General features: G+C 37.6%; 1 protein-coding gene across 3 annotated transcripts in view; it reads left to right on the top strand.

Annotated features, from left to right (window-relative positions):
- Positions 1 to 26260, top strand: part of il1rapl1a (interleukin 1 receptor accessory protein-like 1a) — a 153722-nt gene that overhangs the window by 98491 nt on the left and 28971 nt on the right. For all 3 annotated transcript variants that reach the window (XM_067443930.1, XM_067443929.1, XM_067443931.1), the window contains 4 exons: positions 5848 to 6133; positions 10163 to 10349; positions 11005 to 11158; positions 22971 to 23045. In XM_067443930.1, the coding sequence (XP_067300031.1) occupies positions 5848 to 6133; positions 10163 to 10349; positions 11005 to 11158; positions 22971 to 23045 (702 nt within the window). The remainder of the gene's footprint in view (positions 1 to 5847; positions 6134 to 10162; positions 10350 to 11004; positions 11159 to 22970; positions 23046 to 26260) is intronic.

The following is a 26260-nucleotide window of genomic DNA, read 5'->3' as shown; positions in this document are numbered from 1 at the left end:
ATACGGTGGAAATGGGATAACAGACCGGTTGATTACACTTGAATTACTTTTAAATGTTTAATTTTTACTTCTAAAATGTTTGTTACATGAGTTTAAATGTTGTAAAATCACTGTTATTCTTTACATGTCAAAACAGTAGCCTAATAACTGTTATATGCTGTAACGTTATTGCTGTACTCGTCGACAATAAAGCTCATGTATAAGTGTGTTTGTGTGGACTGTAGAGTATTTTACAAAGGTTTAGAGGAAATTAAAGTTATACCAAACAAGTTAGTAATACTCATAAATAAAAACAGTTCATATTAGTCATAAATATTGGTTTTTAAAATGCTTTTTACCCAATTTTTTCTACTCAATTGAATTTGTTAATGTAACAAATGCAGTTACTCAGATCTACTTATTTTTTTTACTTACATTTACTCAGTTCTTATGGTGTCTATAATTGATTCCACTGCTTTAAAATTTACTCATTTTTTTTAGTGTAAAAATGTTTCACCAAAAAAATTGAGTAAATCATAGTATTAGTTTTTAGAGTGTAGAAAAAATGTTAATATCAAAATTGCTATTACTTCTTCACACGAACATCATTCAAGTCTCTGTGACCTCAAACATAAAAAAGTAATGTTGATATCAGTAGAACATGAAAATTAAATGAAACAGATGGACTTCAGTACCATGGACAGTGGCCGAGCTGGAGAAAAGGGACTAATGGAGAGGAGGGTATGATGACACCTGAAGAGGTTAACCGAGTTTAGTAGAGTCATATCACACAGTACAGTTACAGCATACTGATGCAAGACAGATGTAAGACAAAACAGTGAGAGATGGAGAAAGAAGGAGAGTGGTGTGGGAGAGAAGGGTGATGTAATTGTCATATTAAATGTAATTGATTTGGCAAAATGCGCATGTCATCAGATCATTTTTATTTGCTATCATATTTATTTAAAAGATTCAGCAAACTGCCATCTATTGCCTCTGCATTTTCGTAAGTGACGAACACCCAAGTCCAGCATGAAGGAAAACGTCTTGAGGGGTGCATATTGTACATGAGCAGTGTGTCACTAAGCATTTCCACACAGTTTATGCTGTTTATTTTCATACCTTTCAGCATCGGCGGAAAGCGAAATAATGAGTGGATCTTCTGTCCTCCGCATCGGGAGGAAATGTTCTGTAATGGGTTTCACTTAATTTGAACACAATTGGGAAGTTATTACAGAGACGGATTTAGCCATTTGTGAATTTGGTCAAGGGCAATGCAGTCAAGCAGGAACACAGAGGACTTTGCTCAATGACAAGAGCTTTTCTTTTCTGGAAAAGAATAATAAGTTAGGGGATGTATAATACGCCTTTGTGTTTTTAATGCTCTCACAACAATTAAAAGAAATTGTGTGTGTGTGTGTGTGAAAAGCCTGTGATGTTTGCCTTTTGTTAGGTGATTCTCAGGAACACTCAAGACAATACTGTATAATGCATAAAGACAATATAGCCTATTTTTAAGAGATTTTTTGCATTGTGAGATAATTTTCAAGACAATTAAACACATTTAACCTATTGCTAATTCTTTTGAATTATAAAGTATATTTGTACAGTTGTATGTAGACATCACACTAGTATTTATATTACTGAATTTGTGCTATACATCATTTAAAAAATATATGTTTTTATTTTTTAATTAAATCTAACTGTTTGATTTTATACCAATACAAGTTCATTTTAAGGTTCTGGTCAAATACAAATGCCACTTTTTAAAAAAAAAAAAAATTTACAGTTTACTGATTTTTCCTGCATGTTTTAGTTCAACCCTCTACAATGCAAGTAAATGTTCACTCTGGATGACTAAATAACATCACCATCATTAGCCATTGGCTAATAAATTCTTAGATTTTACTCGCCAGTGTGTGTGTTAGAGGCTAAGAAATAATAAGTTCAGCATAGATATATTTTCACTCGCTGAACACTTTGAATGAACGTGAGAGTTTCTCAGCTCATCTGAAGACGTACCGTAAACTCTAGAATGAAGGTGCACAACTCTCTGTCGCTTTGCTAAAGGCGTTTCTCACCACGCATGTGAATGTAATGTAGGCTATACAATATATTATGTGCAAATTGGGAGTTAACAATCTAAAAACAAAAAGAATAATTTTGTTTTTAAATACACTAAACTAAAAATGAAAATAAAACAAAAGCATATTATGTTATTTTTATATATTACCATTAAAATGGTTGCTCTCATAAAAATATATTTACTTGTAGGTTTACAGTTCCACATATGGCACATTTATTGAACAACAAGTATTTTAGAAATATGTACTACTATGATTGCATTCCTTTTCTAGTGTGCTTCGTCTGTTTTGCGCGCATGCGAGGGCCGGTGGTCATTCATCATGGAACCCTGCGTTTAGCAGACATATTGCATGACTTCCTAACATTTACAGATGGAGAATATACCAGTGAAATGCAAGTTATGCACTGAGGAAAGCACCACATTTCAAACGCATCAAACAGCGCAAGTAATTTATCTGTCAGTCATCAAGTAGTAGTCTCAAGTATAGCTGATCTCTCAGAGCATCTGACAGGACAAGCTGCTTCAAACTATAGTATATATCCAGTTATTTTGAAGCCCTTAATATAAAGCATGTGTCATGTTGAGGACAAATTGTATCATGCACTTTCCCATTTTTGCATCAGCTCATTCTGCATACTCCGCTATTTTTCAGATGCTTTCGTATGAATCTATTGTATATCAATATACACGGTATTGCCTCATTCCATATTGTCTCTAAAAATATATATATATATACATTGTACAAACTCGATATACCGTCCAGCCAGCCCTACTCTACTGTTTGAAAGTATGACCGACATAAGAATGTCTGTCACCTGAACAAGTAGATAATATCCACTTTTGTTCTGACTAACTAATGTGAAAAAACATTGCAATAAATTGCGATTATATTAATATATTGTTCATGTTAACATCACCATTGCGTTTAATGTGTATTAGGGCCACCTGTAGCTAGTTCAGTTTCCATTTCTGTGCAGTCTAATTTATAATCGGCATATACCAACAAGTTAATGTGGAGTAGAGGTGAATTGATCCATCTCATAGCTAGCACAAAATAACTGATAAAAAGAAAACTCCATAACTGTATGAATTAAGTGAACAAGTGGGCTTTTACATAGCCTAATTCAACCATTGAAATGTCTTACCTGTCCAGGAAAAGAAAGCTGAAAAAACCCTTCAAAACATAGAGTTCATGCCACCTTTAAAAGCCAAAAAGCTAAACGGCACTAACAGTAGTTCTTTGGCATTTAAAGAACCTTTAAAGGGGCTTGAAAGGTTCTTTATATGACAGTGGTGCTATATAGCACCTTTATCACCCCAAAGAAACACTGAAGAACCGCTGAAGAACCCTACATGGGCTTAACAGGTTTTGTATATGGTAACGGTGCTATAAAGCACCTCAGTCATCCCAAAGAACTGGTGAAGAACCACTGAAGAACCTTACAGGGGCGTAACAGGTTCTGTATATGGTAACGGTGCTATAAAGCACCTCAGTCATCCCAAAGAACTGGTGAAGAACCACTGAAGAACCTTACAGGGGCGTAACAGGTTCTGTATATGGTAACGGTGCTATAAAGCACCTCAGTCATCCCAAAGAACTGGTGAAGAACCACTGAAGAACCTTACAGGGGCGTAACAGGTTCTGTATATGGTAACGGTGCTATAAAGCACCTCAGTCATCCCAAAGAACTGGTGAAGAACCACTGAAGAACCACCACTGAATCACTAAAATTTGGTGCTATAAAGCACTTAAAGTGGTTCCCCTATGATTAAAAGCCAAAGAACCACTTTTAGTACTATATAGCACCATTTTTTTTTCGAGTGTTACTATAGTGCTTAATTATTATAATATCATAACAGTCTAATGCTTGATTGACTGATGTTTTGAGTGTATGTTCAGATATTTAAAAAGCTGTGCTATTTTACAAATATATTGATACATTTGGTGTAGCCTAATATATAGTATATCAATCTCTAGACAAAACTAAATGTAAAATGTACTAGCCAATGGTGATTCTATTGCCAGTGTGCGTAGAGGGTTGTAGTTGATTAATTATTAATTAATCTCAACATCAATATACCAATATAGCCTGCATAAAAAGTGTATTGCTTTTGAATTGCTATATCAGTAGCATTGGTCACAATTTGAGCTTGTTATTTTTGGTTTTGTACTGGGGGGGGGGGGGTGGATTCTGAAAGAGACACATCAATCATCACTGTTCAAGGCCACCAATTTCATCTCAAATTATGTAATGAACATAAATAAAATGTTGGTCTTGTTAGGGGTGCTTTGAAAATCACATTATGTAAAATGTGCGGCCTATTTAGGTTTTCTTTTTTTATATCTTGGATCTAAACGCTACAGTAGATTATTTGACTGTCCTATCAGATTTTAATAGCTCTATATTCTTCATCTCCAGAGTTTCAAAAAGCAATTAACTGCTTTTATTACAAGCTCATGCCATCTCCTGTGTACACACACACATGCGCACAGCGATCTCTCAACACACACACGCACTTGCATATGAAAACATTATAAAACGCAGCAGTTAATTACAACAAAGAAACATAATTAGTTACTGTATAATTACTTGCACGGGTTAACTTCTCTATAGCAACCAAGCTTTAAAATGAAATCTGACTCATATTGACTTTAACATCTCAATGATTATAAGATTTTCTGTCAAAAAATATGCATTTCAATAGACTTTTATCACATTGTGGTTATATTTATACTACAGGATCTGATGTGTGTTTATAGATTAACCCCTTAAGTGTCACCCCCCTTTTTCAAAATATACATGAAAATGAACTATCCAAACTTAAATGGTTGCAATTCAAGAATGCTTTGGAATAAAGACATAAGTTTGGTCTCATTTTAAAGAAGACAGTCAGCAGAGTATTGCTCAAGTGAAATCACTTAAAAAAAATTAAGTTTAAAAAAGTTATGGAAGTTTAAATGTACTGTAAATCAAATATACTGTACTAGATATTTAATATTTAATATAAAATATATATGTTACAAAATAATGTGGACTCTAAAATTACTATCAAATCAAAGCCATATGTCTAATCAATTTGTGTTCCAAATTTGAAGTTGATATCACAAAAATTGAAGTTCCCATGAGATTTTGTTTAGGCGTTGTACCACAAATAGCCACCGGGTGTCATTGAAATTCCATTGATTTTTTTAAATGCAATTTCCTGTGTCAAATGTATATATTTTTGTGTAAATATCACAAAACAGTTTGCAGAAATAGAACCGTGAGACTAAGACCTTTCCGACGATATGCGTTTTGTCAAGATTAGAAAAGGTTTTTATTATAAATTAAATAAATATGTTAAATAAATATGAAACATGACAACGCCACTTGGGGAGGAGCCCGCTAGAATAATTTAGAGCACCGTTTCCATGGTAACGCAAGGTCCGATTTCAAATCGGTTTGCACAGGATAAATCTTGAGTTCGTAAGCTTTCGATTGATATATAGTTTGTCAACATTAGATAAGGATAAATATAGGATATATTGTTTTAAACATGCAGTGGCAAATGGGCCCACCGGTGGGCCAGTGACACTTAAGGGGTTAAATAATTCAGCTCAATAAAATATAATGAAACTTACAATGAAAAGAAATATTGCTCCTGATGAAGAAAATTATTTCATGATTTACTTGAATTTATTTGTTGGACGGCCAGTGACATCAAAGGGTGTTAAAGAAAGAAACATTGCAAAATTCTAAAGATGCGGATACTGATATTTCTGTCCTCTTGTCTTTCTGCAGTGGACGGCTGTACTGATTGGTCCGTGGACTATCTGAAGTATCGGGTGTTACATGGAGAGCCGGTGCGGATAAAGTGTGCTCTGTTTTATGGTTATATCAGAGCCAACTACACCCAGGCACAGAGCATTGGACTTAGTCTGATGTGGTACCGGAGTTCTGGGTTGGGACATGGCGATTTTGAGGAGCCCATCTCCTTTGACGGGGTACGCATGAGCAAAGAGGAAGACGCCATCTGGTTTCGGCCTGCTGAGCTGCAGGATGCCGGTCTGTACTCCTGCGTTCTGAGGTGAGATAGCGAGACGTGCGCACATGTGTATGCGTGAACACTCGTACGCTTAAATATGCAAATCCACAGGGAGACACACGCACACACTCTGCCTTTCGGACATTAGCCGGTTTGGGGAACATGCTTAACTTCCTCCTTTGATGTTTTTTGATTGTCTCTCAAAGCCTTCAAGAAAAGCGTCATGCTGAGAAAATTACTGTGCGTATTAGTGCCTGTATGTATTGTGTGTGTGTGTGTGTGTGTGTGAGGGTGTGTGTAAGGGTTGTGTGTCTGTATTTGAATCTTCTCAAAGAGAGTTAAACTAGAAGTGAAATAAGTGAGCGATGGCAGAGGACAGTGAGACGTTCTGTCATCCATCAATCAAACACTGACACTCCAGCACTTTCCCATAATGCCGCAGGCCACTGTCACACATATTAAACAGTCAGGCAACTCTCCAGGGTCCTCATTTGCTCAGGTTCCAACTGACTCGAGGTCAAAGCACATAATCTACTCATTCACTTTTGTATCACAGAATGTCACTCCCATTGTATACGTGTGAGTGTACAGAAAACATACAGTACAGTACAGTACAGTACAGTAATACTTTTTTAAAAATGCTGTGCACAAAAAATACTTGGTTAAACTAAGACCTGATAGATACATCTGTTCCCAGTGTGAAGGGGCTTTCAAAAGATTATTTCTAAAGCAGCATCAAGTGTATCTTTTGCAAAGAAGACAATCCCAGAATGCAGTGAAAATAATCATCAGTTGTAAGACATTTTAAAGGTATAGTTCTCCTGAACCTGTATGACTTTCTTTTTTCCTTTTATGGAACAAAGAAATTGTGAATAACATTGGAGTTCATGGTCTTTTTAAAATATTGTCTTTTAGGTTCCACAAAACCATTTACAACACTGTTTTCAACTAAAAAACTGTTTTGGCTGTTCATGTACTTGACAGCAGCGTTTTGGGGGCCTGAAGACACACATTTTTGAAAATGGGATTCAAAGTGCAAGTGTTTGAAAATTATCGTCTCGGTGTAAATGACAAAAATAGAATTAGTGAAAATGGTGACGTAATGCATGAGTATTACGTGTTCAATGTATAGGTGCGTAGTGTTTCTTTACATGGTGACTTCGCAAACTACCGGCCTGACATACGTAATTCAGCGTTTTTAGTCGGATTGCCACCGACGTTTACGTGGATTCATGTGAATGGGTATAATTTTGACAACATTTTCGTCTGTTTGCAAATAATACAAGGGAGCTCTTTTCTGTATTTATGGCATCGTTGTCTGGTAAACTTTCTCTTAGAATGACATGAGGGTGAGCAAATAAACATTTTTAAGTGCACTATCTCTTTAAATAAATATACAGTATGTACATTGCATTCCGTAGTGTAACATATTGGTTAAAATAAGTCCAATCTAATTTAAAATACCTTTTTTTCTTTTTGCATGCTTTATACAACAAGAATGATAACTATAACACTAACTATATTAGTGTCCACTCCAACGGACAATAATGCTGTGTTCATAAAGTGCTCGCTGCAGTTATGTCGTCTGCTGCTTTGAAACTCAGATGGATCCTGTTTGGCTGTTTAAATCATTCATCAGCTAGAAAAATCTTTCTGAAAGGGATTCCAGCAATATCGTTCCTTGCTGTGGTGTGGACTTCCCAATTTTTACAGTATCAAAATGAGCATTAAAACTTGATAGTTAGTCATTGTTATAGTTATCGTCCTTTGTGATATCAGCCCTTAAGAGTATTGCATGTTAGCCTATGCTATAATGTTGAATCTCAAAATTTCTTCTTACTGCAATTTTGATGATTTATATATTAGTCAGTATGATTTTGTCAGTGTGCACTGCTACTTTTGAATGGGTGGCAATTGAGGGACAAAAAATAGTTTTTGTCAGCACATTAAAGGGTTAGTTCACCCAAAAATGTAATTTATGTCATTAATGACTCTAATGTCCTTCCACACCTGTAAGACCTTACATGACCTTACGTTCATCTTCGGAACACAGTTTAAGATATTCTATATTTAGTCAGGCAGCGTATCTAAGTGTAGGCGCATTCTAATTTCCAGAAAGGGAATAAAAACATCATCAATGTAGTCCATATGTGACATCAGTTGGTTAATTAGAATCTCTTGAAGCATCAAAAATACATTTTGGTCCAAAAATAACAAAAAAACTTTGACTTTATTTAGCATGGTCTTCTCTTCCGCGTTTGTATTCAGTCCTCTGATAAAGATTCAAACGGTCATTAATCAGCGTATTGATTCATGATTCGGATCGCGTGTCAAACTGCTGAAATCACGTGACATTGGCGATCCGAATCATGAATCAATACGCTGATTCATGACCGTTTGAATCTTTATTTGAGATTTGAAAACAAATGCGAAGACGATGCTGAATAATGTCGTAGTTTTTGTGATTTTTGGACCAAAATGTATTTTTGATGCTTCAAGAGATTCTAACTAACTAACTGATGTGACATATGGACTACTTTGATGATGTTTTATTTCCTTTCTGGACATGGGCAGTATAGTGTGCATACACTTGCTTACGGACTAAATATAAAATATCTTAAACTGTATCGAAGACGAAGATGAACTAAGGTCTTTACATTAGGGTGAGTCATTAATGACATAAATTTCATTTTTGGGTGAACTAACCCTTTAAGATTATAGCATTTATCAGCAGTGATTAACAGCCTACATTAACTAGCCAAACATGGATCCCCTGGAAGCCAGTGAATTACCACTAGTTGTCACTTATGAGATTTCAGTCCAGTTAGGATGCTGCCTAAGAAGGAGGCTGTCTGTCTAGGCAGTAAACAGGCAGCTCGCTATAGGTTTAGGACAGGGCTATAGAGCTTTTTTTATTAAGAAACCCAGTTAGCAACAGGAAATAGAGTTGTTGTTGTTATTGTGTTTCCTCTGAGACTGTCCTTGAGCTGATTAAACCATAAACAATAGTTTTCAGCAACACACCGATAGGAGACAGATATTTTAGTATTCTTTTTAGGTTTATAGGGCGGTAAAACGAGACTCTGTTGACATATGCAGGTGTCTGAGAATACTGAGCGTGTAAAAATCGTCTTTGGTATACAGTTAATAGGGCAGAGAGAGAGAGAGCTTATAAGTATTTTGAGGGTAAATTTGTTTATTTTATGAAAGACAAGTACATTGCAGGTTGCCGCCCCAAGCACTCAGTAACCATGGTAACCCGGTAGGAGGTGTGAGGTCATTACACTGAAAAGGTCAAATTTCAACAAATCTTATCAGCAGCTATTAAACTCAAAGCCTTTCGACAAAACAAACACTAATGCTCTTTTAATGGAGACACACATCAATGTAGAGAAGTGTGTGTTGACATGCAACGTTTCTGAGTTGCAGAGCATGTGTATAGGCGTGTATGTCTGAATAATGTCTGAATATGCGTTTAGGGCTGTCATTTAGTTTGACTTTAATGCAAACTATTTTTTATTAAATAAATAAATAAATGATCGTTGTATGAAAACATAATGTAATTTGTATAAATGTCTCATTCCATACTTCCACATCTTTGATAGAAGTATTCAAGAAAAATTAAAAAGTTTAATTCTAAGGGTCTTAGAGAGGGTGGAATTATAATATAATTTTGACTTGTTTTCTGGTGAAAAAGCATTAATGAACATTATAAGCGGACCTCAGGAAAGATGTAAAGTGATAAAAAAAAAACAAGGTATGAAATGACCCTTTAAAACCTTCGATAAAGCATTTTCTATTCATTTACTTCTCATATTCCATCAGTAAAATGCTAATTATTTGTAGCCCCACATGAAAACAGGCAAATTGTGTTCCATCGTGGTCAAATTACATCTATCATGGTTGAATAACAAATAAGATCAGGTTTTATTCTTGTATAATTCGTTTAGTGTATAAGCTCTATGAGATAACAAATTTGGTGTCTCTTGGTGAGTATGTGTTAATCTGATTGCAGAAAGCACAGTTTATATACTCTCTCTCTCTCATTCTCTGTGTGTGTGTGTGTTACAGGAATTCCACGTTTTGTATGAAGGTGTCTATGACTCTGTTGGTTGCCGATAATGACACGGCAGGATGTTATAACTCAAAACTGCGCTACACTGAGAAAGGAGAACTGGGCAAGAGTAAAGACATCTCCTGTCCTGATATCCAGGATTACGTTCAGTCTGGAGAAAAAACGCAGATAACGTGGTACAAGGTACGGTGGGAGATGCTGTGAGGTGAATTCACTAAACAGTTGGGCTGTTCAATGCACAAACCAGCGTCTTATTCACAAACCACCTGCGATCCAGCATCATGGCACCTGCCCCCAGAGAATTTAAATGAAGTCATTGTCATTCTTTTCAGGGCAAATACCTCCTTTTTATGTAAATTAGGGTTATTGTACGTTGTCTTATTCACAAAAGTTAACGCTATTTGCCTAATGTGCTTTTAACGCACGTGCAAAGCCATAAACAGAAAATTATTTAAAAGAGTGTTTGCGTGCATTTTCTATCGATCATGGCAACAGTAATTCATCAAATGATGATCAAATTAGCATAAAAGTGTTATAAAATACATTCAAGTGCACTTTCTGCATTTTAAAGAGCCGATTCGGGTGTCTGGATCGCAGTTGCAACAGTGACCTGCAAGATCAAGAAATTGTGTTTAGCATTGATTTTTTTTTTGTGGCGTGCTTGTGCCGTTACTTGATTTGCATGCTGCCGGCAAGCACAGTTATTCTTATTGAATTCCCCTCTGAGTTTTTTTCATTATGACTATACAAATGTGTTTGTATGTACATATGCAATGTGGTGCAGTCTCTTTGTTTCTACATAGTTTTTCTCTCTTTCTCTTTGCCTGCGGGTTTGCAGGAGTGTAACGTGCAGCAGTGGAGGAGCAGCGTGCTACAGACTGCAGACATGCTCTCCATACAGGAAGTGAGGGAGGATGACATCGGCAACTACACCTGTGAGCTGGTTTTTGGAGGCTTCCTGGTGCGAAGGACGACCTATTTGAGCGTGACAGGTAGTACCGCGTGAGAGCGCTTGCTGTGATTGTTTTGCTGAGAGGGATTGGTAGTTTTCTGGAGCGTACGGTATTATTCTTTTTTTCCTTCTTTTTTGGTTTCAGGCACACTCACTGTGCCATGCTTTTATTAACAACGACTTTTGTGTATGTATCATTAATGAACATGTTTTTCAGTGAATACAACTTTTCAGTCTATTCTTCACGCAAAGCTATCATATGATTTCATAAGACGACTCAAAATATAGTGCATGAGTCATATGGGCTGCTTTTTTGAGCTTGATAGTCAAAATCATCATTCCTCTTTTATATCCTTTTATTTTCATATGGGTTGGAATGAGAGTGCTTGAACGGTTTCTTTTTTTTTATTTGTGCTTTTTTCATTTTTATATTTTTTCGAATCCTAAATGGAGAGCTTGTTTTTTTATCTGCATTACCCTTCACAATTTCTCTCAGAAATGATCATGTTGGGTAAGTACTCTGTGTATCATTAAGTTTTTTTTTTTTTTTTACAACACCGGCAAAGATCATGTATTCCAGCCTGATTTCAGCGCACGTGCAGACAGGGTTGCCACGTTTTAACAACAAAACCCACCAACTACTAAACAATAGCTTCTCGGGGTTCTCCGGGGGGGAAATGGCGTTTGGGGGGTGAAATGTGTGTTATTTTTGCAAGGTTGCCTGCTAAAATTCGCACTCATGAGTCTATATCACATAATAGTCACTTCAACCCGCGGACATAGAAAACAACCGGCGGGGAAAAAAACGCGGACTTGGCAACACAGTGCAGCTGAACTCTGTTGACATTTGACAATGCGTCGCTTCGTTGCTCTGATTGGTTGTAGGACTATCCAATTGATGTCTTTCCTGGTTCGGTTGAAACACGCCCCATAATCACAGCCCAATGGAGCAGATTTAGACTCATATTCTGACTAGAATTGAGTATGACCACGTCAGGCTAAAAATTACTGATAACCACCATAATAATACAGGTAGTACATTAGAAAGCCACATGAGGAATCAGGGTTCATCATAAGTGACAGTCATACATTACAAAACAGGACACATACCTGTATACACAGACTACGCTAAAATAGTTCCATAAACATTAACTAAACAACAAGTGTTACACAAAACACCCAAATGTACATACACATATATGATATGTATATAAAACATACATTTTATATACTGTGTTTTACAGTCAAATTTCTTGTAACGTAATGCTAAACCAATAACAATTTTCCACTGTATGTGGAAAGATAACTTTACAACATATTTTACAACAATTTGTTTTATTGCCAACATTTATTACAGTGTATAGATAAAATATGCAAAGAGTGTTTTATGAAGACTGGCATCAGGCACATAAAAATAGCGTTTAGCTTCAAATACTGTATATACAGTGACCAGGGTCTTTTATGGTAAAATGCAGTGATGAAGTGGTTAATGATAACACAGCCATTTTTTATTATTATTATTGGGCTTCTGGCATTTAGGATAGTCGAGAGGCAATGAGGGAGAATGAGATTGAGTTATAACACAAGGCCAGACCTGCGTTCCCGTGAGCACAACTGCTCATATGTGTCGTGAGCATGTGCTCTTCCCACTACACACATTTGACCTCTATTACAGCTCTACACACACAATAACAGAGATAGAGAGAGATAGAGAATGACATTTATACAGACACAACACTAATCCGGCTGTGGAAAGGTCATTTTCATCTATATTTTTACGTTTAAACATCTCTGTCTACGATTAAACCGATTTTTATTGGCCCCTCGTGGATTTGGTCCTTTCTGCCACTATAGCAGGTCAATAAAACGGCACGTACAGGTGAAAAGAGGTCAGATGTTATTCTCTCTTCCTTCCTAAACCCCCATTCAGTTGAAACCTATTAAAACACTCTGCACTTCTCTTCCTGTGCTCATTTAAAGCCTATTTTAGGATTGCATTAGACTCTCAGGGACGATTTCCTGGATGGAACTTATAGTCCAGGACAGCAAATGATTCTCATTGGAAAAACCACCATTAACAGTAAAATTTAGTCTGTAGCTCGATTTAACCCTCGTCACGGAGACGGGGGTTTTATGTTAGGAGTCATATAGCAGTAACAGCAGAATCAAAGCACTATAGCTCAATTTGTTTTGAGCTGGTTACAGCAGTACGTCTCTATAATTGCTACAGAAACTTGCCTCGATGGTACATCTCTGCAGCGGGTTATCTGGTGGAGCTGCCTGTGTGCCTGAGGGAGGAAGTTAGCGGAAGAACACAGAATCATTTTCTTGTTTTTGAGTACTTACAGACAGTCTATTACTGCGGACATGGTTTTCGACAACAACGATTGGAGCGGTGGGTTTTTTTGTGCCTTTTTGTGCGCGTGCATGTCTGAAAATATGAAGCGTGAAACTGACCTACAAAAATACACGCCCAATGATGTGAATCAGTGCTATTGTACATCCTCTCTCGAGGCAGAGGGCCAAAAACGGGTGTTTAAACAGTTAATCATGCATGTTGCACACACACGCACTCACAAACAGAGAAAAAATGACTTCCTGCGTGAGCTGTATGTGTGTAGCTGGGTGTGAACTCTGTTTCAGTCATAGAAGAGGATTATTATAGTAATGAGAGAGAGGAATTGTTCAGGCTGATTTTTAACATTGAATAAGCTGCCTTTCAGTACTGTACCGTGTCCTTTTATATATCTACAGGATGCAGGAGCACCATGCTCTTGTAGAGTCTGACGTTGACCTGGCCGGTCTGCTGCCCTCTCTCTCACCCAGTGATTCATCATATGCTTTGCCTGTGGTTGGAGAAAACAAGATAATGTTACAAAGGGAAAGACACAGGGAAAAACAGTTGAATATGTTTTTAAATTAGATGGCAACAGAGAATATGAAATCATTAGAAATGGTTGAGGTGCTCAGTAATGAATAGAAGCATCAGATTTTTTTGCAATAAGGAACACTTAATGGGACAAATCATGTTTTTTATATCACTTCATTATATTTATTATATAAGGCTATCAAAATGTGTAGGGGAAATTGTGTCTGAAACCAGCCGTTTGTGAGGGAACTTATTTGTATTTGTTTATATGTATGTGTATATATTTTCCTCACACTCTCTCTCTCTCTCTCTCTCTCTCTCTCTCTCTCTCTCTCTCTCTCTCTCTCTCTCTCTCTCTCTCTCTCTCTCTCTCTCTATATATATATATATATATATATATATATATATAATTATTATTTTTTTTTTTCAGTGTCAGACATTAAAGGGATAGTTCATCCACAAATTTTTATTGTGTCATCATTTACTCACCCTCATGTTGTTCCAATCCTGTATGAGTTTCTTTGATCTGCTGAACACAAAAGAAGATATTTTGAATAATGTTTATTACAAACCTGATAGAACAACCAATGAAGTTAATAAACGTAATTTCGGGAGGAGTACGCCCATCTAATCTTTCAATTAATACCAAGGTATAAAACCAGCAGCTTACCTCTTCCCCTTTTTAGTTCCTGAAGCATCCCTCCTCCTCCCCTACTCCTCCTTTTGTACAATTTTGTACACCACACTGGTGGGGGTTGAGGAGTGATCCCTGACACGAGTGTAAAGCGCTTTGGGTGTACAGTAGTACATATGAAAGCGCTATATAAACGACTCATTCATTAATTATTTTATTTATTTAATTTGCCTGTTATAGGGGGGCAATCAGAGCTCGGGTAGAATATTCTCTCCGAGCCCCTCTATAGCAGACAGCAAGCCAAATCTGTTTACCACTTTCACTAAGATTATATGGGCACACAAACTCGTGAATTCACTACCATAGTATTTTTTTTTCCTATGGTAGTGAATGGTTGTTCTATCTGCTTGGTTACTGACATTCTTCCAAAAATCTTCTTTTGGGTTCAGCAGAAAAAAGAAATTCATACAGGTTTGGAACAACATTAGGGTGAGTAAATGATGACAGAATTCAAATTTTTGTTTTCTATTTTATTTTCTCTGGCCCATTTTATTTTCCAGCTCACTTCAGTTTAACAGAACTACTATAAAAATTAATTATTTATAAGTCTGGTTGTTCATTATTATTTTATTTTGCTTTGAGTATAACTACAGGTCATATAAAATGCAGTTTTTACATATTAAAGTTGGTAAATAAATTAATACTTTTAAAAGAAGAGGAAAGTCATTAAAACTACTGTAATTTCTTCTAGAACATATAATATATTTATATTTTGATTATTTGTCCTAGACAGTTAAATCGACAATCAAAATTTGGCATTTGCACAAGTTAATTGCTTCTCAGATTTTTTACTCTTGAGAAAAAATAGCCTAGTTATCTCTCATTTGTCAGTGTTTTTTTTTAATTATTATTATTTTGCCAAGGAATTTAAGAAAATGTTTGCAGCTTCCGGATGCAGAGCTGTATGTTGTAGCGCTTGCTGGAAAACAGTTTCCAAAAGTAGCTATTGCTATTTTAGTACAGACAATGTGGTTTCCATGGACACTTGCGTGGTGTCCATGCCAACGGCAGGTTTGGAGCAGTGCAAGCGTGTAAGCTTGTGTGCCCGGGAGGGACTCGCCACGGAGTGTTCCAGGGACAATGCCAACCTTTCTTTACCTCTCCCACCTGAACCAACTTGTGCCCTTCCCAATGTGTCTCTATGGAAACGGTCAGGCGAGGACAGTCGCTCAGATTTGAACCAGTCACCCATAGATGACAGAAGGGTTTGTGGGTACTGAGGAAGTGGAGCTGAATGGCAGTGTGGGTATTAAGTGGTTACAAAATGATACACGGTTAAGATTGCGTTTTGTTTGTTTATCCATTGATCTCCATGTTGATTGGAGCCCCCGTTGGCTCGAAATCCCCTATAGTGCAATGGGGCTGCGATAGCACGTTCTTTACACATGCTCCCAACACCTTGCATCTGTCAAGTCTAATCAGGACAAGATAAGTGTGTGTGTGCGTGTGTGTGCGTGTGTGTGTGTGTGTGTGTGTGTGTGTGTGTGTGTGTGTGTGTGTGTGTGTGTGTGTGTGTGTGTGTGTGTGTGTGTGTGTGTGTGTGTGTGTGTGTGTGTGTGTGTGTGTGTGTGTGTGTGTGTGTGTGTGCGCACATGTGCCCGTAATCAGTAGAGTTATGTAATCATATTTAATTATAATTACAGATGCCGCTAAGTGAGAGTGCGACAACTTAACTCTCTCTTATTCACCAAATAACGTGCACACACACTAATTTTCTGCATTTTTGGGGAATTTCCATTGACTGCTATTGTTTTTACTTATTATTATTTTTACACATGGCCGTTGCTGACAGGTAATACTAAGTATGAATGGATACTTTATTTTATCCTAATCTGAACATTATAATTATTATAATTGTATTAATATACAATTTTTCATTTAGGTAGAGGAGCTATTTGTGCTCTCATTATTTAAAATATTTGTATGTAAAATAGAATTAATTATGGGATTCTACATTCTACAACTCGGACCATGCAGTGCTCAAAGAGCATCATAGAAGACGATGCTCTTTGACTCTCAGACTCTAGAGGTTAAAATGTTAAATTTTAACGATCATGACAGTAAAATTAGAAAAAGACTGGTCAAGTGTGGCATTTTTGAAAAATTAGGTTTGCAAAGTTGCATCTGAATAAACCACAAGACTTTTGGAGCAATGCTTTTTTTTCCATTTTGATTTGTTACTACTAAATTTTGTTGGGCTATTATTGTTAATGGTCATCTTCTTTTTGGATCATCGGGTGACAAATTCTCTGTAAACACCGTAGATGTCAGAATCGCAGACATGGAGGTGCAGCTTTAATTTAACAGAGATAAGTGGTAATAGATAAGTCACTGAAACCGTCTCATTCTTAGATCATTATTTTAAGTAATTTCACGTCTATTTTGATTTGAACCTGACAGAAAGGGATGACGTCTGAGTGGGTGAGTAATTCACTTTGTAATTAGTCTGTCCATTTCTGCCAGTGTTGTGGAGCACTGCTACAATTCTATTTCAGCCAATATTACGAAATAATTCTATTTTTTACATTTTGCCTTTTTACAAAAAAACGGCTTTTGATTCTGATGTACCAGGAACCAGTTTTTAATCTCTCTCTGTTATAGTTCATATTGCATAACTCTTTGTGCAGTGTAGGGTAAATAATTCACATGGCCATCTGACTGCTGAAACACTATTTTTCCATTACATATAAACCCAAAACAAGGGAACAGCTAATCAAAATCACGCTCCTTAAACTGTCTGAGAACCTACACAGATGTAGCCGCACCTAACAGCCTTGCTTAACTGCAGCTTAAACTACAAGATAAACCTTATGTGAACTTTACCCTGCAAAAGTGTCCTAGCATTAGCCAGAGCACGGTTCGCTGGCGAAACTAGGGCAGATTTGATGCTTGGGAGGACACGAGAATGTATTCATTGCGATCACTGCAACACACTGCGTTGGATACGATTCACTTTTGTAGAGCATTCAGAATATCTGACTCTATTTTCAGTGATGACAGAGATTTTCATGCTATGCATTATTCCTGTTCAGATGTCCTTGAGAAATAAACTGTGAGATAAAAGGAAGCTCTGAGAGGAAGAACTACTGGAGTGGAATGTAAAAAAGGTGGAATGTGTGTTACTGCCGTGTGTGAGCAGGGCTGTGAACTAACTGGGTGAAAGGTGGGAATGTTTCTAGGGGAACACGAGTCCAGGGGGACCCATAACAATTGAGACAGGATTGATGTGGCATTTGAAATATATTTATATACTGTACTGTATACTTACTGTGTACTGTATATACAGTGGGTATGGAAAGTATGCAGACCCCCTTACACACAACACCCCATTGACAGAAAAACACAGAATTTTTGACATTTTTGAAGATTTATTAAAAAAGATCAACTAAAATATCACATGGTTCTAAGTTTTCAGACCCTTTGCTCTGTATTTAGTAGAAGCACCCTTTTGATCTAATACAGCCATGAGTCTTTTTGGGAAAGATGCAACAATTTTTCACACCAGGATTTTGGGGATCCAAGAACAGTCACTGAGTTTTTGTAAAGACACACCTTCGTTATTTTAGCTGTGTGGTTAGGGTCATTGTCTTGTTGGAAGGTGAACCTTCGGCCCAGTCTGAGGTCTTGAGCACTCTAGAGAAGGTTTTCGTCCAGGATATCCCTGTACTTGGCCACATTCATTTTTCCCTTGATTGCAACCGTCCTATCATCCTGTCCCTGCAGCTGAAAACACCCTCACAGCATGATGCTGCCACCACCATGCTTCACTGTTGGGACTGTGTTGGACAGGTGATGAGCAGTGCCTAGTTTTCTCCACACATACCTCTTAGAATTAAGGCATGACGGAATGTTCTATCTTGGTCTCATCAAACCAGAGAATCTTATTTCTCACCATCTTGGAGTCCTTTGGGTGTTTTTTTAGCAAACTCCATGTGGGCTTTCATGTGTCTTGCACTGAGGAGAGGCTTCCGTCGGGCCACTCTGCCATAAAGCCCCGACTGATGGAGGGCTGCAGAGATGGTTGACTTTCTACAACTTTCTCCCTTCTCCTGGCTGTTTCTCTGGAGCTCAGCCACAGTTATTTTTGGGTTCTTCTTTACCTCTCTTACCAAGGCTCTTCTCCCCCGATAGCTCAGTTTGGCCTGACGGCCAGGCTCTAGGAAGGGTTCTGGTCGTCCCACATGTCTTTCATTTAAGGATTATGGAGGCCACTGTGCTTTTAGGAACCTTAAGTGCAGCAGAATTTTTTTTTAACTTTGGCTAGATCTGAGCCTTGCCACAATTCTGTCTCTGAGCTCTTCAGGCAGTTCCTTTGACCTCATGATTCTAATTTGCTCTGGCATGGACTGTGAGCTGTAAGGTCTTGTATAGACAGGTGTGTGGCAAAAATGTCAACAATTCTGTGTTTTTCTGTCAATATGGGGTGCTGTGTGAACATTAATGAGAAAAAAAATTACTTAAATGATTTTAGCAAATGGCTGCAATATAAAAGAGAGTGAAAAATTTAAGACGGTCTGAATACTTTCTGTACCCACTGTGTAGTACATATTTATCAGGACATAATAATAAATCTATTATTAGGTCTTAAAATTAGGTAAATCCATCCTCAGATGAACAACACCACATAACATGACACTGTGTCATTATTTGTTTAACAAAAATAAAGCCAAAATGGAGAAGCCACGAGTGACAAACTAGGTATACACCCTATGATTCAGTTGCGTGTAGAATCACTTTTAGCAGCAATAATGGAAAGTAATCATTTTCTGTATGACTATATATCAGTCTCTTGCATTGCTCTGGAGGAATCTTGGCTCGTCCTTTTTTATAGCGTCGTTTCAGTTCTTTGAGGCTTGCGGGCATCTGTTTATGCGCAGCTCTTTTAAGGTCACACAGCATTTCATTTGGGTTCAGGTCTGGACTTTGACTGGGCCAGTGCAGCACCTTTATTCTTTTCTTTTTCAGCCATTCTTCATAGATTTGCTGATGCGCTTGTGATCATTGCCCTGTTGCATGGTCCAATTTTGGCCAAGCGTTAGCTGTCAGACAGATGGTCTCACATTTGATTCTAGAATATTTTGGTATTATTTAGACACTGAAGTCACACTATGACACAACAATCTATGAATGTTATTGCATTAGGCATTGCATCTTATATTTGCTAATACTTTCAATCAACTGATTCCATGATGATTTTAGTGCAGCTATGGAATGAGCTCCCATTTATTTTACACAGGTGCCTCTAGTGCTCTATCCTATTCGATTCTGAAAACTAGAATGTATAGAATGTGCCTGGAAAAGTGCAAATAGAACAGTACTGTTCAGTTGAGACTTCCAACTTGGAAATGTGCATGTAACGCACAGATATTTATACATTTTTAAGCATGTCTAGTTAGTTTTGGGGCCACAGCATTTGGGGGACTGTGTGTGTGTGTGTGTGCGCGTGTGCGTGTGTGTGTGTGTGTGTGTGTGTGTGTGTGTGTGTGTGTGTGTGTGTGTGTGTGTGTGTGTGTGTGTGTGTGTGTGTGTGTGTGTGTGTGTGTGTGTGTGTGTGTGTGTGTGTGTGTGTTGGAGAAAAAGAGTTGTGAACCTCAGAGGGAGCCTGCGCTATCACACCTCTCCTACTCGCAGTCTGTCAATATATCAGTCTCAAACTCCGTGAACTCATCTCACACGCAGAAACTACTCTACGGATGTGTGTAAGTGTGTGTGAGAGAGGACGATAACACACAAACAGAGCATGGAGGAATTTAAAAGCGGGCTGATTCTTGTAGTGTTTTTTTTTTCTTGGTTGTGGCTTCCCTCCTGCTGAGTGTAACCAGTCTCCCCACCGTGCTGGCCTGAGTGTTTTTATTTCTCTCCTCTTCTGCATCACGCTATCCTTCTGTCACATCCTTCATCCCTTGCTTCTAAGCCAACCCACATTTACACTCTATCTCTCTCTTTTCATCTCCCTCTGTGCTCTTCTCTCTCTCAGGGATGAATTCACTAAACAGTTTTGCCTTTTTTGCATCCAGTATTTCAATGCAAAAAAAGCTGCTTATTCACTCACTATCACAACCTAGTCTTACTATTTCAATGCTTTTTAGTGCAAAGACCTCCTTTATATCTAAATTCAGCACCGATTTTGTGGATGTTAGTGAACTGGGCGCTCAAACAACGTCGACAGTGTTCGCAAATAAATGGTGCTGTCAGTGGCCGCAATTCAGTCTTAGTGAATTCTCCTCTCTGTCTCCTTGTCGTTTTACTTTTAGACATGGAGACGATAGCATCTTCATATTGAGGGTGTTTGTCATGGTTGTGGGTTCGAGTCGTGGTGACACTACATTGCTCATTGCTTAGATTAGCTGTGTAATTGTTCCACCAGACAGCAAGCAATTTGTATGGTGACTCATCCTCTCTAGCTTTCTCTCTTTTCTCTCGTCCTCTCAATCTCTGCACGTCCTCAAGCTGCGTTTAAAGCATGTTATGATAGTTGCAGTCTTGACAGGCTCATTAAAGACCCTCATATTCTGAAAAAAATATATATTAAAGCAATAGTTCACCCTATAATAGAAGTTAGTTTTCATAATTTGCTCACCCCCATGTTGTTTTAAACTCGTATGACTGACTTTCTTCCATGGAACACAAAAGGATTATTCTGAAGGCTGTGCTGGCTGTATTTTCCAAGTACGTACAATGAATGGGGACTGAAGGTCAAAAGCTTAAATAAAGTACCATAAAAGTGGTCTATAAGACTTGTGAGCTGTATTACAACTCTTCTGAAGTCATTTGTTGGCTTTGTGAAGAAGAAACAAACCAGAATTAAGGCTGTAATTCACTTCACTTTATAAACCACTGAAATCGGTCATAAGCTTTATTCGGGTGGTAATAGTTTAACGCTAACACCCGCATAAAAATTCCCGACTTTTTACAGAGGTTGTGTGGTCATTTATTTGCTGTCCGAAAGCCACATCTCTGAATTTACTAAAATAAATACATTTGTTGTAAATCCGTTTTGACCACTGCATTTTATTTATTTTTTTAAATGTTTGTTTTACTAGTCAACAAAGTAGCTGGGTCAAACCAATGTAAGTGGTTGCATTAACTTGTTTTTGCTAATTAATTTCCGTATTTTTTTTTAAAATAATGTAGTTATTCTGGTGTAGATTCACACGATAACTAAGGTGGAATAAAAACAGCACTATTTTTAATTTCAGAAGTGTTGCTGGTATTGACCAAAAATAGCATATCTTTAAAATGACATCTATTATGTGATAGTATGTGTGTTAATATATTAGATTGCCTAATATTGAGCATTACCAGATGACAATTTCTCTTATTTAATTTAGTAGTTTTTTCTAGTTTAGTTTTTACTTTTTTCAGCATAAAACTAAATAGTGATGTACACCGTTACCATGATACTGGTTTTCTCATACTGTGGTTTTTAAGGTTTAAGTCATACCGTCTTGCATACCATGCTAGTGTGTCCATTTCCCCTTATAACTTTAACAGGGAAATGTGCTGCATGGGTCAACAGTGAGATGTGTATATTCTGGAAGCATAATTCATTAATTTGCTGTTTGCTATCCGTCAGTCACCCGGAATAATCCGTCGGGAGGGGCCAGTGCGCTTTTCTCCGCCGAGTGAAAATTGGATTTTGGATGAGCGATCGCGCGGCTTAAACTTCCACCGGCTCGCTGTCTATTAAGTGCACCCCCCAACGTCACGCACACACACACTCACAGCCCAGAACCAATCTAGAGCCACGGCAAACACACACAAATATACATCCTCGAGTTTTAAGAGTTACATAAAGCCGAAAGCAAACGCACACGCATGCAGCCACAGCGACATGACGCGTGTAGTATTACCTACAGCAATTCTGTGCTTGAGAAAAGCCAAATGAACAAACACAGTCAGCATAATCACCAGAGAGAAAGACACGTACACACCTCTCTGACTGGAAGGAAATGAGCTGGAATTTGGAGCATCGTGCCCACATGGGGAGAGGAAGATCAGGAGAGAGAGAGAGAGAGAGAGAGAGAGAGAGAGAGAGAGAGAGAGAGAGAGAGAGAGAGAGGGAGATGGATGTGGGGAGGATTGATGGATAGGGGGGGAAAAAGTCAAGAAGAACAGGAACGAGAGCACTGGGGAGACCAAGACAATTCTCGCTGAGATGTTGATGGTGAGATGCTGGAGTTTACTCATCCAATCACGAACGTGTGGGCAGAGAGAGGGAGAGAGTGTGTGCTTCATCAGAGGTGCTTGATGTCACTTAGTAAAAATAACGCTCTGTGTCTGTTTCAGCTCCTCTGACTGAAGAGCCCCCCAGGATTCTGTTTCCCTCTGAAAACAAGCTTCTCGCCATGGATGTGCAGCTCGGTAAGAACAGCTTCCGTTTTGTGTTTGCGCGCGCGCGTGTGTGTGTGTGTGTGTGTGTGTGGGGGGGGGGGGGTGTTCCACTATGGCATGTTCTATTTGTGAAAGAACATAGTATGTAACATGTACGCTGTGCATATTATGCAAATGTGTTGAATGCATGGATTACCCGAATGAACTACGACATTGGTAAAAATATGCAGTATAGAACCAGAGCACATTGTGTGGAATATTGTATCCCATGATGCATTGCACTCGACTTGACCTTCTATTTCCAGGGTGACAAAAGAACTGGAGGCGATATCAATCGTGGTTTTTCACGACGTCTCTGGTTGACTCATTTTTTTATAGGTCTGCCAAATTGTTTTGCATAAACCTGGATTTCAAAAATTAACAAAAATAAATATTAGTTTCCGAGATGCTGACTGGAATGCTCACCGAATTAAACATTCAGGCAAATTCAAACAGTTGCGGCATTTTAGCCAAAGTGTTTCTGAATTAAATGCTGCGTCTGCTTATCACATCACACACTTCTCAAAAATATCCAGGGCATCTTGAGGGGACACCGATGACGCATGGTGCTTCTGCTTCTGCCAAGTGCTACAGACTATATCAGTGTACTCTGCCATTCAAAAGTTTGGGGTTACAGTTAAATCATTTGGAAAGAAGACTCTTATGCTCACCATGGCTGCATTTGTTTGATCAAAAATACAGTAAAAACTGTAATATTGCAATTACAATTTTAAATAACAGTTTTCTGTTTTATTATATTTTATTTAAAATGTAACTTATTATTACTCCATTATTACTACAGTCTTCAGTGTCACATGATACTTCAGAAATCATACTAATATGCTGGTTCAATACTCAAGAAACATTTATTTTTCAAATAATTTTTTAACATTTCTTATTATTAAATGATAAAAACATTTGTGCTGCTTAATGTTTTGTAGAAACAGTGCTACATTCTTTTCAGGATATTTTTGATAAATGTACACTGTAAAAAAAATGTTGGTTTAACTTAAAAAAGTAAGTAACCTGTTTGCCTTAAAATTTTGAGTTTATTGAAATAAAAAAAAATTAGTTGATAGGAAATTTGTTTAATAAATAGAAACTTAAAATACTATTGTATCTGAGCAACATAAAATGTTTTATTAATCATTAAAAAAACACTATTTGCCATGTTTCACTGCGTCATCAAAAATAAAACACACACAATTACCCAATATGCTTATAAAATCTTTTAATAATATTTTAATAAAGGCTGTCGAATCTCAAAAAATATTAATTGCATTAACTCAAATTTTTAATTTCAATGAACTCAAAATTTGAAGGCAACCAGGTAACTTTAAAAAAAAATGTTTACAGTGTAAAGTTTAAAAGAACAGCATTTATTTTAAATGGAAATATTTTGTAACAGTATAAAGGTATTTCCTGTCACTTCTGAGCCTCCTTGCTAGATCAAAGCATTAATTTCTTTCACAAAAAGACTCACTGACCCCAAACTTTTAAATGGTGGTGTATATCATATCAGCTGAATTTGAAGCAATTCAATTTTGCATCAAATAGTATTGACAATTATATTTTGTTTGGCATATTATTACTTACAGAACGCTGGCAGTAAATGCAATACTATTTGTAAAATATGTTCATGAACATTTTCTATTGATCATGGTAGCAGTTAATTAATTAAATAATTATAAAAATTGTGTAGAAGAGCATTATAACATGAATGTTTCTAAGTGTTTGGTGCAGTCAAGTGCATTTTTGACATATTAAAAAACAAACAAAATAGCCAGTTGCTCTACAGTCCCATACAAATAACCCTTAATTGTTGTCCATAGCTGCACCCTTCACAATTTAGCACTTGAATTGTTCTATGCAAATGTCCATCATCAAAAGTTTAGTTTGTTACTGAATCAGGTGGTATAGCAATAGCAACAGCAGAAAGTGCATGTGCAATAGTGGGCACAATTCGTTTTTAATCCATGAATTTTCCTCTTAATGCAGTGTACTGTTTCACATACAATCTTTTTTAAATAGGCTACTGTAATAGGCAGTATGCAATATATACTGCGGAGTAAGCAGTACGGTAGTATTCCATTCCAAACACAGCCAGTGTGCTTTTTGTATTTGCATTGTGTTTGTGCAAGCAATTGTGTAAGTGAAGCGAGAGACGTTGTATTGGATTTACTCACAAAAATCAAGCAAAACAGATTCTACAAAAGTGTGATCTGTTTCTGTTATTGAAAAGACGTCAAACTGTTACTAAAGGAGACTCATCGAGAATGTTTAAACTCAAGCCATGCACAGTTATGCACTAACTCAGCAGTAGCAGCATTTGTGTGTGTGTATGTGTGTGTTGTCGCTTGAGAAAGGAGTTCCCCTGCTAGACAGATAGCTGCTATAGTCAGCATTATGATGCTATGTTGTTTACGCTCTGAATGGAAGTCGTTCTCATAAATGCAAATCCTCTATGCTAATTATCTGCTGTTGTCTCCCAACAATAGGCGCTCCATATGGTGCCGAAACATTCACTGGGCGTTCTTTTGGATTTCTCTGTGTTTGTTTGTTTGTGTGTGTGTGTGTGTGTGTGTGTGTGTGTGTGTGTGTGTGTGTGTGTGTGTGTGTGTGTGTGTGTGTGTGTGTGTGTGTGTGTGTGTGTGTGTGTGTGTGTGTGTGTGTGTGTGTGTGTGTGTGTGTGTGTGTGTGTGTGTGTGTGTGTGTGTGTGTGTGTGTGTTGATCCGAGCTCCTTGTGCATGTTAACACACGCATACCGTCCGTTTTAATATATGTAACGGACAGAGATTTGCTTGTTCACGCATGTGCGCTAGTCTGTTAGCATGTGCATTGAACTGAACAGTGTGCGTGTGGTGGATGGAGCCGCGTCTGTTTGCTTGGCGAAGGCTCTGGATCTAGACATGTTGGAAACAGGAGCAGATTGGAACATATTGTGGCAGAGCTGACCATGTTCTGCCTTGAGAATGAGCAGAGAGGGAGAGAGAGAGCAGGACACCACTCATCGACTTAAGACACACTGACCACATGATGAGTAATTTTGAGGCTTAGACGGGTGTGCATTGTGTGCAGCTTAGCAAGCAAGTCTAATAGAAACCATTTGAGTCGAACTTTGCCTTGTTGTGATTGTGAATGTTGTTGAAAAAGTTCAGTTTCATATCTCTCTCATCATAGTTCGGTTCAGTTGACTACATTTTCT

Source organism: Pseudorasbora parva, chromosome 5, assembly GCF_024679245.1.
Source record: "Pseudorasbora parva isolate DD20220531a chromosome 5, ASM2467924v1, whole genome shotgun sequence".
NCBI lineage: Eukaryota > Metazoa > Chordata > Actinopteri > Cypriniformes > Gobionidae > Pseudorasbora > Pseudorasbora parva.
The sequence above is the reverse complement of the archived record's forward strand: the minus strand, read 5'-3'. Positions and strand labels throughout refer to the sequence as shown.